General features: G+C 43.5%; 1 protein-coding gene across 1 annotated transcript in view; it reads right to left on the bottom strand.

The window, feature by feature from the left end:
* Nucleotides 1-12,859, bottom strand: part of LOC108287090 (angiomotin-like protein 1) — a 56,868-nt gene extending 44,009 nt beyond the window's left edge. Inside the window, exons 1-3 of the mRNA XM_017505258.2 lie at nucleotides 12,461-12,859; nucleotides 3,776-3,920; nucleotides 1,810-1,899 (exon numbers count right to left, since the gene is read on the bottom strand). Of these exons, the coding sequence (XP_017360747.1) occupies nucleotides 1,810-1,899; nucleotides 3,776-3,920; nucleotides 12,461-12,859 (634 nt within the window). The remainder of the gene's footprint in view (nucleotides 1-1,809; nucleotides 1,900-3,775; nucleotides 3,921-12,460) is intronic.
* Between the last annotated feature and the right edge of the window lie 957 nt (nucleotides 12,860-13,816).

The raw sequence follows: 13,816 nt of genomic DNA, 5'->3' as shown, positions 1-13,816 counted from the left end.
TTTATCCCTTGGCCACACTAGGAGAGAAAAAAAACTAATGTAAATAATTATAAAGCTGTGAAGGCACAAAGTGTTCTGTAAAGATTAGGTGTAGAAAAATTGGTTAGGTATCACGATTACCAAACCTACTTGAAATGCTCTGCCTAGATTCAATTACATTACACATTGACACTGAGATACCTTTAAGCAGTTGAAAAATGCCTGTGGTCTCTCTTGCCTTTGGAACACAGTGGAGCATATTTGCACAGAACAAATAATTCCCTGTAAAGCTGGAGGGGCCTCTTTGCTTGATAATTGATCTTTCAGCTTTGAGCCAGAAGGTTAAAGTCTTTCTGAAGAACATTTCTGAGTTCACAGAGCACCAAACCTCATTACTCTGTACCAGCATTGGCTGGGAGGCCAGAACAATGCCCATCAGGTGAAATTAACTGGCTTTTCCATTTTGACCTGAACTAAGTGATCAAATTACATCCCTGACAAGAAGGCAGAATATCCACAGAGTGCACAACACTGGCATTGCTGACATATCTGCCAAAGACACTTACTATACCTAGGCATGCAGTCATCCAGAAGGAATGTGTCACAATCCTAAATGCAAGTAGTAACGACAACTCACCTTTCAAATGAAACCGAGGTGAGATCTATTGTACCCATAGGAAGAGATATAAGATAAATTTTGTTACAAAAGGAAGTAATTCAAAGTGCTGATAGAGCCTTTCATGTGAATCTGGAACAAAGGGCCAATCATCTGAGACCACAAAGGAATCCCAGGCAAAAGCTCTAGATAGTATTAGTGTCCATTTGCAAAAAACAGGATTTAAAAAATGGAGCTAGTATTAATAGCTGGAATGCAATCATGAGTCAATATGGGGCACACACAGGAGTTAAACCTAACCAGTTTGGAAATTAGAAAATTCAACCAAAAATTTTCCATTCTTTAAAATGTAGAGCTGCATTGAGGAACCCACACATCAGAAGACCACTATCTTAAGACAGATGGCTAGTATCTGAATACATTACTTTTTGTTGTTCTGAATTGTCTTAACTTTGCGAGCACTTACTCATAATCTTATTGGGAATTATGATATAGATATGAATTCAATTTTCAAAAAAGCTTAAAAAAAGACAGTTGGATTTTTAGATTTCTGGCTAGTGCAATGAACATGCAGAAATTCAAACCTTGACCAATGCTTTCTCAAAATCCATTTAATTCTATCATTTGCCTCTGCTACAATTAATAAAATATTCTCTCAATAAATCAACGCTTACAAAGCCACTGTTCATTATTGCTGGCTGAAATGGGCTCAGTGGCTTCTGGAAATGAGTGTCACGCATGGAGACATATAATGCGATCACTTAGACGGCTTGCATATTGGCCAGGGGCAACCAGTCTAGAACTCTACAACCTACATGAGGACAAAACCTGCCCAGAGATAACCAAACCCCACCACTAGGCCTCCTTCCCTTTCTTTCTTTCAGATAAGTTATGAGAAAAAGGGTCATAACTTATCTGAAGCAGTGAGTGCCAGGACATGCTGTGAAGTTGCCAGTGCTTGAAGTGTATTATAGAGAGACAAAGAGAAACCGTAGGTCAGGACAGAATAAAAACCACTGAAGCAACACATAGTGACCTCAGCTTTGTCTCAGGCAGACCTAGGCGGGCCTCATCTGAGGCCAACAGGTTGTAGGCTAAATTAACAAACAAAAAGAAAACAGTACAAAACCTACAAGAAACTAATATGATTCTTCCCTCAGGCCCCCATTTTTAAACAAGCAAATTGTGGGATAAATAAATATGTGGAGACTCACTCTGGGAAGCATAATGCCCCTCTGCAGCTTTGTCTTCATGCCCTTCGTATTCCCTGCTGGATAGTTGCCTGTTGGCAGTCTCCAGTCGATCTATGAACAAAGAGGAAATGATTACAAAGAAATGTATACGGATTACTTTGGGAGGCCGAGGCAGGTGGATCACGAGGTCAAGAGATCGAGACCATCTTGGTCAACATGATGAAACCCCGTCTCTACTAAAAATACAAAAATTAGCTGGGCATGGTAGCGCACGCCTGTAGTCCCAGCTACTCGGGAGGCTGAGGCAGGAGAATTGCTTGAACTCAGGAGGCAGTGGTTGCAGTGAGCGAGATCTGCACTCCAGCCTAGGTGACAGAGCAGGACTTCGTCTCAAAAAAAAAAAAAAAAAGAAACGTATACAGATTGAAGTCATCATCTAACTGAGAAATGAAATAGGTGCCAAGAGCTGGGGAGGAAGAGATGTTCATGCGGGAGCCGAGGCGCTAGGGAGGAAATGATGCTCAGGCAGGAGCCCCAAATGGAACAACTTGGGGACAGACAATAACTGTGTCCCAAAATATCAAAAGAAAAGGCTTCAGATGCCACTGTGTCTTTATGCCATCTAATACCAAAGGATATGCAACAGCAGCAGGCAGCTAGGGATAGGTGCTGAGAAAAACCACCTCACTGCTTCCAGCAAACCTCTGATTTGAAGGGTTCACAAGGGCAGTCTCCTTGGCCCCAAACCCAGCCCTAGTCTAATCTTGATCATCGGCTGTATATTTCAGCCAGTGACAGCTCTCTGTATCTTAGAATCAAAGAAACGAAAATTAAAAAATACCGAAAAAAGTCAAAAGGACCTAATGCATTGAAGACTGTACACAGCAAGTTCTATGTTTCCTCAAACCACTTGGTAAATCTTAAATTATTCAATAAATAATCCAACTCAACAAGTATTCACTGGATGTAGATGACACTCAACCCAAAAGGGTTTATAGGAACAGAAAAGGTGGGATCTAGCTACTGGGTACGATCAGGATATTGAGTGTTTTGACACATGAAGCAACTTAAAATGGTTTGGCTGAAAGTGAAGTAACATTTATAGGTTAACTCATTGTGCACATTGGAGATTGCCAAAATCTAGCAGCAAGTGGCTCCTATCTTTGAGCAAGTTTATTGTCTCTTTATTTCACAACTGTGGTAATTTTTTCGCCCAGAGGAACATATGTCTAGCTTTGTCTTCTATACTACACCTAGCAAGACTTAAGTGCTGCCTTTTTGTTTTCTTTTAGACGGAGTCTCGCTCTGTTGCCCAGGCTGGGGTGCAGTGGTGCAATCTCGGCTCACTGCAACCTCCACCTCCCGGGTTCAAACAATTCTCTGCCTCAGCCTCCCAAGTAGCTGGGATGACAGGCACCCGCCACCATGTCCAGCTAATTTTTTTTGTATTTTCAGTAGAGACAGGGTTTCACCATCTTGGCCAGGATGGTCTTGAACTCCTGACTTCGTGATTCACCCATCTCGGCCTCCCAAAGTGCTGGGATTACAGGCATGAGCCACCACGCCCAGCCTAAGTGCTGCCTTTCAAAGAGTGCTATCAAATGACAGCCTGATGTGGAAAGGGTTGTGCATCCAACATTGATCTTTTCAAACATTCGGATTCTCATAGTCATGAATCACAGTTTAGTACTTTTAAAGCAAGAAGGGGCCACACACAGAATTGTTCCTTCAACAGACTCACGCATACAGGCTGTCACTTCCAAAGCTCAATGCTGCAATCTACAACCCGCAAGGCAGAAAATAACAATTCTGCTTTTTGAGCACCTCCTCCCTTCCCCAGATGGTTGAAATATACAAGATTATCCAACACAGGTAGACTAGCATCTAGTCTACCTCTGCAAAGCACTGAGTGCAAAGCACTCTGGCCCTGAAGTCATGCTTTTAGCTACACAGTTAGTTTAGGTAGAAAGAACATGAATAAACATGCCTCGAAGGTCTCTGTTGAAATCATGAAGTCTTCTAATCTCGCCTTCCAATTTGTTTCTCATCGCCTTGTCCAGTGACTCTCGCTTGGTGGTAGACTTGACCAGACTTTCATAGGCTTCTGAAATTCTCTGAAGTTCTTTTTCAAACTAAAAGAAAAAACTGGCATTAAAGTGGTACTTTTGACATTTATGCTGGTGTCTTGGTAAAAAGGAGTCTTAGACACTGCCAGTATAAAAGCTATATCTTCAGTGCAGCCTTTCTGCATCTTGTTTCACATGTACCAAATTGTATAATCGATTTCACTCCCCAAGCTGCTCTCTAAATACTACATTAGGATCCTGTAAATTACAGGTTTACATGTCTGGCCTAACGGTCTGATGTCACCTTGTAAAAATCCCTCTGTACCAATATTAGAAAGGGGTAAATCTAAACTTAACTTAAATCTTTTACACTTTTAATGGCAATTTATAGTTACTATGATTATTCCCAGTTGACAATGGGAAAATATTAAAGTACAAAAAAAAAATTAAAGAACTATAATTAGAGCCCAAGTTTCCAGACTCCATGTACAGTGCTCTTTCCAGAGACAGTCCTATCTGTCCCCAAAGGAACATAAAATCCACTGGAGGAAAGGCTTCATTACCTAGTATTTTTAACTACTTTGTCTATGAAAGTAGCTATATGGTACAGTGGCTCATGCCTGTAATCCCAGCACTTTGGGAGGCTGAGGTGGGTGGATCACCTGAGGTTAGGAGTTTTAGACCAGCCTGGCCAACATGGTGATGGTGAAATCCCGTCTCTACTAAAATTACAAATATTAGCCAGGCATGGTGGTGGGCACCTGTAACCCAGCTACTTGGGAGGCTGATGTGGGAAGATCACTTGAACCTGGGAAGCAGAAGTTGCAGTGAGCAAGATTACTTCACTGCACTCCAGCCTGGGCAACAAAGTGAGATTCCATCTCAAATAAATAAATAAGAGGATTAATGGACATGTACCTAATCATAAACAAATGTATCACAGAAAACCTCTTTGTATGTAGGTATAGATAGCCAAGAAATTAGAACCATTTTAAAAAATATTTCACTAGATCAAAACTAACTGGGGACGCCTTTAATCTATTACATATATACATTGATAACAAGTAGCTCTATTCAAACAGGAATTTGATATAATAGTGTGGTTTTGATGTAGAGATGAATAAATCCCATGTATTGTTATATAACATAAATGCAAGAGAAAGGGTAAAGACCAGGTGAGGGTGCCTGCAAACATGGATGGAGACTTGATGAGATGTTGCTAAGGTCAGAATCAAAGGCAAAGCTGACAGAGTTGAAAGCACTAGTGCCCTTCACTGGGCCCCAGGAGATCAGAACTATGATTTCAGTCCTTCCACAGGACAGCGATGGCATCAGGAGCCAGGGACCCTCTTTTCTGAGCCCCAATCGCCCAGATGAGAAAGTCCCTGCCGAGACTCCTATAAATAATACATATGTGAACAGATATTCATTGTTTGCTTACGTTAGGTATTTTTCCAGAAGCTGAGGATACAGAAATAAAGAAGGCAATTCCTGGCCTTTAGGAGCTAAGAGTCTTAAGTTGGCCTGTAAATATTTCAGAGAAATGGTAGTCCAGGGATGAGGGCAAGGTAGAAGTAGCAGAAGCTAGGGCCAAAAGGAAGGACTTTAAGTTATGAGCAGGGGAGGCTTAGTGGGGGTGAGAGGTACTGGGGAAAGAAGGTTATAATTCTGATCTCATTCGAGTTTTTACAGAGACAAAACTAATGATGAGGTTGGAGGGCGGGGGTTGGTGGGAGAAGAGGTAGAAGAGACATCCAGGTAAAAAACTAACGTAAATAGCTCAATGATGACAAGGGGCTGAACTATGACACTAAAAGGACAAATTCCAAAGACACTAATGAGTAGAATCAACAGGTTTTGGTGACTAGGTGCAGGCAATATGGAAGAAAGCAAGCAAAAACAACACAGATATTCACAGCTTAGAAGATGGGGTAATAAGACTTAACCAAGGTAAATGATTATAAGAGAAACAAGCTCACTAAAGAAAGAAAACTAGTCTGGGTTTGGAGATACCATGTTTGAGGAAGCAGCTGCACATATTAGCAAAGAGTTCTAGTTAGCAGGTGAACATACAGGTCTAAAAGCCAGGAGGGTGGCTGGAGTGTCCTCAGTGTATAGGTGACAGATGACATCAGAAAGCAGAGGCCAGTCAGGGAGAGAAACAGAAGATTAGAGGGCCAGAAAGGCATTCACGCCAAAGGAGAGGCTGGGCACCAGGGAAAAGGACCGAAGCCAGTGGGGCCGTAGGAACCTAGAAGCCAAAAACTTAAAGGAGGAGAGATACTGTGGTCAGCACCACCAGAGGTTACAGAAGAGATGAGATACAGCTGAGAAGAGGCCGACGAGCAGGCTAGAGAGCACAGGGGCTTCTGCTTAGCATCAGCCAACTGGAGCTGAGCTGAGAAGATCAAGTCTCCTTTTGGTACCCCCTTATGTTCCCAAAGGCCTCCTTCTACCAGAGTTGGTACTTCTGTGGTCCACTCATTTTAACAAGGCCTTTCTGGTTCTTCCACAGATATCATGAACTGCTGGTAATGCAGCAGCACAGAGAACAGCATGCCCTGAATTGTGTTCATAGCCTTACCATGAATTATGATCCTGTCTTTAAATTTTATTTACAAAAGAGATGGCTCCCAGACATACTAACATTTCTTTGCTCTTATCTATAAAGGGTGGCCTTTGTTTTCAGACAGCTGGGCATGTCACAGGGATAGTCCACATCAACACCAAAGGCCATCACCAAGTCACCAGGGAAGCTGAGAGTATCACACTCTGAGGCATCCACTGTGAGAGTGGTGTTCAGGCTTCCAGCCCAGGACAACTAGCGAGGCTTCCTTAACTACACCCACAGGGACCCTTCCCTTGGTCTGATTTTATAGTATTTTTTTGAATCTGTTGTATTTCTCTCACTGGAATTCTAATCTGCATCTGCATTTTGCATCTCTGATTTGACTACTAACTCCTTGAGGGTAGAATAGCTCTTACTGTCCTGGAATTATGCCTTGCCCATGACAAAACACTTACTTAATCTTTAAATGTATAACTCCTAAAGACAGACTTGGACACTGAATCATGCATTCTTTCCTTTCACTCGAAGAATTTCCCTCTGCATACTGTAAAAGGAAACTTCAGGATGCCTACCATGATTTAGTTTACTATCTTATATCTTAAAACAATCAAGACCTGACGTGGTTATGTGCTTAGAAGGGACCTAGAGAAAAAACAAAGGTCTTAGTTCAGAACAAGGTAATTCCTATGAGAACCGATAGCTGTAATGGTAGAGAAAGGTTAATCTCCTTCAGTGTGTGCTATCGATATGGTTTGTCCCCAGCAAAACTCATGTTGAAATTTGACTCCTGGTGTGGTGGCATTGGGAGGTGGGGCCTAGTGGGAAGTATTTGGGTCATGGGGGTGGGTCCCTTGTGAATGGCTTGGTGTCTTTCTTGCAGTAGTAAGACTAGATTGGTTTTTGCAGGTATGCATTACTTCTTATGAGAGCAGGTTGTTATGAAGAAGGACATCCTCTTCAAGTTTTGCCTCTTCATACATGTCTGCTTCCACCTTCTGCCATGTTGTGACACAGCATAAAAGCCTGTACTGGAAGCCAAAAAGATACCAGCATCATGCTTCTCAAACTTCCCAGCCCGCAGAATCATGAGCTAAATAAATCACTTCTCTATATAAATTATCCAATCTCAGATATTCAGTTATAACAATACAAATGGGAATAAGAAAGTATGGTTACAGAAGCAGAGTTATGACTAAATGTAGGAAGTTAAATAGATGCAGGGTTTTTTTTTTTTTTTTTAATAAGAGTCTCACTCTATCACCTAGGCTGGAATGCAGTGGTTCAATCTTGGCTCACTGCAAACTCTACCTCCCAGGTTCAAGTGATTTTAATGCCTCAGCTTCCTGAGCAGCTGGAATTACAGGCATGCACCACCATGCCTGGCAATTTTTTTTTTTTAGTAGAGATGGGGTTTCACCATGTTGCGAGGCTGGTCTCGAACTCCTGACCTCAACTGATCTACCTGCCTTGGCCTCCCAAAGTGCTGGGATTATAGGCGTGAGCTACTGCACCCAGCCCAGATGCAGATTTTTGACTCAACATAAAGAAACATTTCCTAACTACATTTTCTAGAAGTGCGGTATACCCATTAGTGAGCTTCTCTTCTCTGGAAGCATTCAAGTAAAAGATGAATACCTCCTTTCAGAGACATGACACAAGAATTACTAAGGAATGGGAACTTGAAATAGACTCAGTTTAGAATTTTAAGACTAGAGCTTTTTATTTCTGACCGTACAATCCTTCAGAGTAAAACCACACCTTCTTCTTTCTATTTCTCCATGTTCAGAACATCTTAAGCACCCTCTGACATTTGTTAAAGATACAGGGAAGGTTAGACAGGCGGGTTTGATACAAAAACTATCCAGATCAGCTCAGACTCTGAGTATGGTGCAGGAAGGGAATCCCAGTTTACTTTGCCAGCTCTCATTCTCCTTTTCAGCCTAGATGTCAGGGAGCTCTTAGGCCAGACAGTAAGAATCCCTGCAATCACAGAAATACACTCAATGTCCCAGACACAGAACTATAAGCAGAGCAGAAAGCCCTGCATGACTTCCACTGGCACTGTTGTAATAAGCAAATCAACAGAGAAGGCCCTGAGAAAATCTCAGCCATCTAAGCTCCAGATACTACTGGTTTTCTCCCTGAGCACCTTCACGTGTACCACTCAGGGATGCCCAGGACCAAAGAAAGGCCTGCTGTGCAAGCCACAGACTGCCCAATCAAAGCCACCTTTGTTTCACTCACAAAAGAGGGTCTTCACTAAAGCAAGCCCCAGGTAACTGTCAATGCTTGGCCCTCTCCCATCAAATGCCCATCTATTCCCTGATGGCTTTCGAGGCCAACCCACTCAACAGCCTACAGTACAGCCCTGGTAGAAACTCCATCTGTTAATTAAGTTTCGGGGAAACTAGGAGGAAAAAGATGAAAAAAACATAACCAAAAGATAAGACTGAAAACAACAGCTCTTTCTGGGGATCCTCGACAATCATTCCAACATTAATAGTGATAATCACTACTTGTGCCTCTTTGGAAACAGGGTCTTCATATCTAGGCTAGGATTTTATAGTCTGTGAGTTTAATTGTTCTCTTCTGCTTTTCCTGGCACAGTTTGCATCAGCTAAACTCTGCAATTAAAAATTCATCTATTTTTAGTTCTGCCCTTGCAATGCATCTCTGCAAGGGCCAAAGCATTCCCAATGCTGCAAGGAACTCAGATGGGAATGATACTGTAACACAGGGGACATGAGTAGGTTGCAGGGGCATCCCAAAAGGCGTGCACTGTTCCCCTATTGAATGAATTTTTTCCAGGTCCTTGGGATCTCACTCACCCAAGAATGAGTAGGAGACCCTGGTACCAGTGATATTTTTCAAGTAAATATTTGACCCAAAGAGCTTTGCAGAAAAGTGATTTGTTAGGCAGAAAGAGAGAAAGAGAAATAGAGAGAGAGTGAGCTCCCACCTGTCGTGGCAGGGAGTCCTGAGATGGAGTTCGCATAGGTAAGGGGTAGGGGGACTTTAAATCTAGGAGTTACTCCCACCTCATTCAAGTTCTTGTCCCATGAGAGGAGTTCTTTCAAAATTCCACTGGTGTGATTGATCTTTGACTTTGATATTGGATTGGCTGCCCTTTTCACCAGCTTTCTAAACAAAGGAAGTTTACCTAAGCAGTCTACCTTCCCACTCGTGGTAAAGTTAGACAAAGAACTCTAGGATCCTGGATGGGGGGGAGGTGAATAGAGGTATGGCACCAGGAAGTTGTTGCCTTTGAAACCACAACCCTGTGGACCTGGGAAGAGAAGTTAACATAGTCCTTCAATACTGTGGGCATAGCAGGGTCATATCCTACAACATCGTGCAGCAGGCCCACCCAAAACAGGGGTCACATCCATGCCAGAAGAACTGGCAGCTATCATCGCTGAGAAGCAAAGTTTTCAGCTCAACTGAACACTCTCTACCCAGATTAAGGCTCAGGCAGCTGCTAAGAATGCTGAGCGGCAAGGCTAGGGATGAGGATAGATCGAGGACTAGGGTGACGTTAGGAATGCAACGTACAAAATGTTACGCCACAAAGTTCAAGCAACTCTTGTGTCTCTTGGTCCCTGTTGTCAAGAACAGCTATCCAACTTGTGATGAGTATGGCAAATATCTATCAAAATCTTAGGTTTTTAATTGATAATTCCATTTTTACATATGATAGATCGATGTAGTCCATAAGTCCTCATATAACATCATCGACAGGTTCTTGGAAACTGCAACTTTAAGTGAAATAACGCACAGCAGGCCTCCAAATAATGTCATTTTCTTCAACGTCATTTCACTGTGATGTTGATGAGGAAAAAACTGGTTTTGCTTAAAACTGTAGTTTCCAAGAACCTATCGATGATATTAAATGAGGACTTACTGTACTTGCAGAATAATTTATAACATTCAAGGTACTGAAAAAGCTTTGGGTTCGAGAAGGGACACTGCTTTTGATTAGTCTCTTCTTCCAGAAGTCATCAAAATCCTTTTGGCCACAACTTTTAAGAACCATTCTGTGAAGGGATATTGACACACTGGGAGGTTGAGCCATTTTAGTTTTCAAAATGGAAATGTACATCAAAATCAAGAAAGAGATATATTGTTATAGGTCAATAAAAAGTACATGTTAATAAAAAGACAATGAAAAATAACAAGATCTCCAATTTTCTGCACCATTGTGTATCTCTTCAGAAACAGCCATGAGAAAAACTCCAGCATCAAACTCTGCCTTCAAGTGGGTCTGTATAGCTTCTTAATGTGTCCGCCTTGGAGCTTCATTAGGAGAAGAAAGAAATGCTTGTTTCCCAAGAAGTGCTGAGTCAGCGCTTCCCGATTTTCGGCCCATACCAAAAAAGAAGCTGCACAAAAATGTCAGAGGCAAGACTGGACCTGTGCAGCATCTTATAGGCTGAGGGCCATGAGACAACATGCCTATTTCCCAACTTCTAAGGGTACAAGAAGGGGCAGGAGTGAGGCTGCAATCTTCAGGCGGCCCTTATTTGTTTCTGGCTCTCATTTTCCCCCTTCAATAAAGGCAGCCAGAGCTCCCTGAGACAAGTCTGGTCTTGACTCCAGGGAGCTCCAGACCTTTTGAGCAGAAGCTCTGCACAAACATGCTGGGACAGATTGTCTGTGAAGATATGCACCATCAAATCCACTGCTCGCTGATAGCCCTCAGGAAGCAAGTACAGCCTACTACTCTAAAACCCTTGACCAGCAAAATGACCAGCTTTACCTGTGAAATCAACACTAACTCATCAACACTAAATGGGCCAGCCGGAGCATTAATTGTCACACACAGCCAAAGTGGCAATGTTCTTGTAGGCAGGTGGGGTTTATACTCCTATACTTTAACTTTACAGAAGCCCTTTATTCCCAAGGGAAGAGCCTGGCACTTAGACTCTTAAAGGATCACCACTACTACTCATGCCTCCTCACTCCCAAAAAGGAAACTCGAGTGCTCTATGGTTGTCCTGCCCTAAAACACCCTATTACCGTTGCCCGCCCCCCTTGCATCCTACCTGCAGCACATCAGATGCTGACTTACAAGTCATCATGAAATCACTGCCCAGCAACAGCTTGTTCTTGTTGGATGTTCCCCTATTTACATGGCTCTCAGCATAAATCTTTAAGAATAATGGCTGCTATACATTTAAATATTCCAACAGTAACTACACAGGCTGGAATTACTCAGCATCTCCCCACCTGATAAGTCACAAGCATGCAGAAAGCACATAGTAACTCATACTCTTGACCCTCTCATGTTGAGGCAAGACTGCTTTATGCAGAGACCAGCTAATGAAATGAACATGACACACAAGGTTCCTGAGATTCCTATATTTAAAAGAAAATTTGGTATCTCTCACTTCATTTCCCTGTGGTTTTATTTATTTTTTATTTTTGAGACAGGGTTTCACTCTGTCACCCAGGCTGGAGTGCTGTGGAGCGATCTTGACTCACTGCAACCTCTGCTTCCCTAACTCATGTGATCCTCCCGAGTAGCTGGGACTACAAGGCATGGGCCACCATGCCTGGCTAACTTTTGTAATTTTTGTAGAGACAGGGTCTTGCCATGTTGCCCATGCTGGTCTCAAACTCCTGGGCTTAAGTGATCCACCTGCCTCAGCCTCATAAAGTGCTGGGATTACAGGTATGGGCCACCACTCCTGACCTCCTCTGTGTTATTTACTCTCTGTGTTCCCTCTTCTCCACTTGTACATGTGAGGAAATCCTACTTAGCCTCTGAGTCTCTGAGGGCCACATCTGCTGTTCCTACAGTAGATCCCTCATACTCTTACTGCAGGTATTAGCTTATGCAACTCTCTCCCCTTTCTGGAATGTAAGCTCCTCCAAGGCAGGAACTGAGTCATATTTATTTTTGTCTTCCAAAAGCCTTGCACAGGGTCTGGTACAAAAAGAAGCCTAGTGCAATGTTGGCAAGTCAGTCAGTGCCTCAACTCCCCATGACCAGGTAAAGAATTTTGTCTCCTACCCATTCCCCAGGGACGTCACGCACCTTGTGGAGCTTGTCAGCATTGTCGTAGTAACCCTGAAGTTCCTGGTGAAGCACCCGGTTCTCCTCTGTCAGTATCTCCACCATTTGCTGGGCTCGCTCCACAATTGCAAAGGCATCTGGGCCAAGCTGCTGGCTGGGGGAGGCGGCAGGTGGGGGCTGTGGAGTGCCCAGGGCCATCGGCGGTGGAAGCGGCAGGGAGACGGAGTGCAGCGGCCCGCTGACGGAGGAGGTCTGGGAGGACATGGGGCTGTGCTGCTGCATGGTTGATGGGAAAGGAAGTTGGCATGGGCGGCTGCAAGGCAAGGGAAGGTAGCAGTCAGAACCAGGGGAAATGGTGGGAGCAGGAAGGAAGGCCCAACAATACTGGCACTGTTGATAGCTTCCACGGTCAGAGGCCATCAATGCACTTCCCAGTGGGAGGTATTCACTGTGTCACCATCTCAATCAGCACTGTTCCGGCTATTGGGGAAAGAGCCACCAAGAGAGACCAGGTCCTTGCTCTCACACATTTACATTCTAGGGAGAGAGACAGGCAAGCCATCCAACAAGAAAGCCAGGTATCAAAATGTAACCAGTACTCTCCAAACAATAAGGTAGAGTGATGTGACAGGGAATGACCCCATGGCTATCTCCTACTCAGAGGGCAAAGAAGGAGCCTCTGAGTAGGAGTGGTTTGAGCTGAAGTCAGACTGAAAGACAAGTGGTTTAGACAGAGCCAGTAAAGAAGTGGAGGAAAGGAATATTCTGGGTAGGAAGTGTCAGCTAGCACAATGGTCTCCAACCACTGGGCCACAGACCAGTACCCATCCGTGGCCTATTAGGGACTGAACCACACAGCAGGAGGTGAGTAGCAGGTGAGTGAGTGAAGTTTCATGTGTATTTACAGCCGCTCCCCATGGTTCACATTACCACCTAAGCTCTACCTTCTGTCAGCAGTGGCATTAGATTCTCATAGGAGCATGAACTCTATTGTAAACTGTGCATGCAGGGGATCTCGGTTGTGTGTTCCTTATGAGACCCTGATAACCTGTCACTGTTTCCCATCAACCCCAGATGGGACCATCTAGTTGCAGGAAAACAAGTTCAGGGCTCCTACTGATTCTACATGATGGTGAGTTGCATAATTATTTCTTTATATATTACAATGCAATAATAATAGAGACAAAGTGCACAATAAATGTGACGCACTTGAATCATCCTAAAACGACCCCAAATTCCTCCATCATCTGTGGAAAACTTGTCTTCCACAAAATGGGTCCCTGGTACCAAAAAGGTTGCAGACACTGAGCTAGTGCACTGGGCCTGGGGCGGGAATTAGCATTGTCACAAGCAAGTAGTATCAGGCACTGCCAGCAA

The sequence above is a fragment of the Cebus imitator genome, unplaced genomic scaffold (assembly GCF_001604975.1).
Source record: "Cebus imitator isolate Cc_AM_T3 unplaced genomic scaffold, Cebus_imitator-1.0 Scaffold336, whole genome shotgun sequence".
Taxonomy (NCBI): Eukaryota; Metazoa; Chordata; class Mammalia; order Primates; family Cebidae; genus Cebus; species Cebus imitator.
This window is presented reverse-complemented; position numbering and strand designations above follow the sequence as displayed.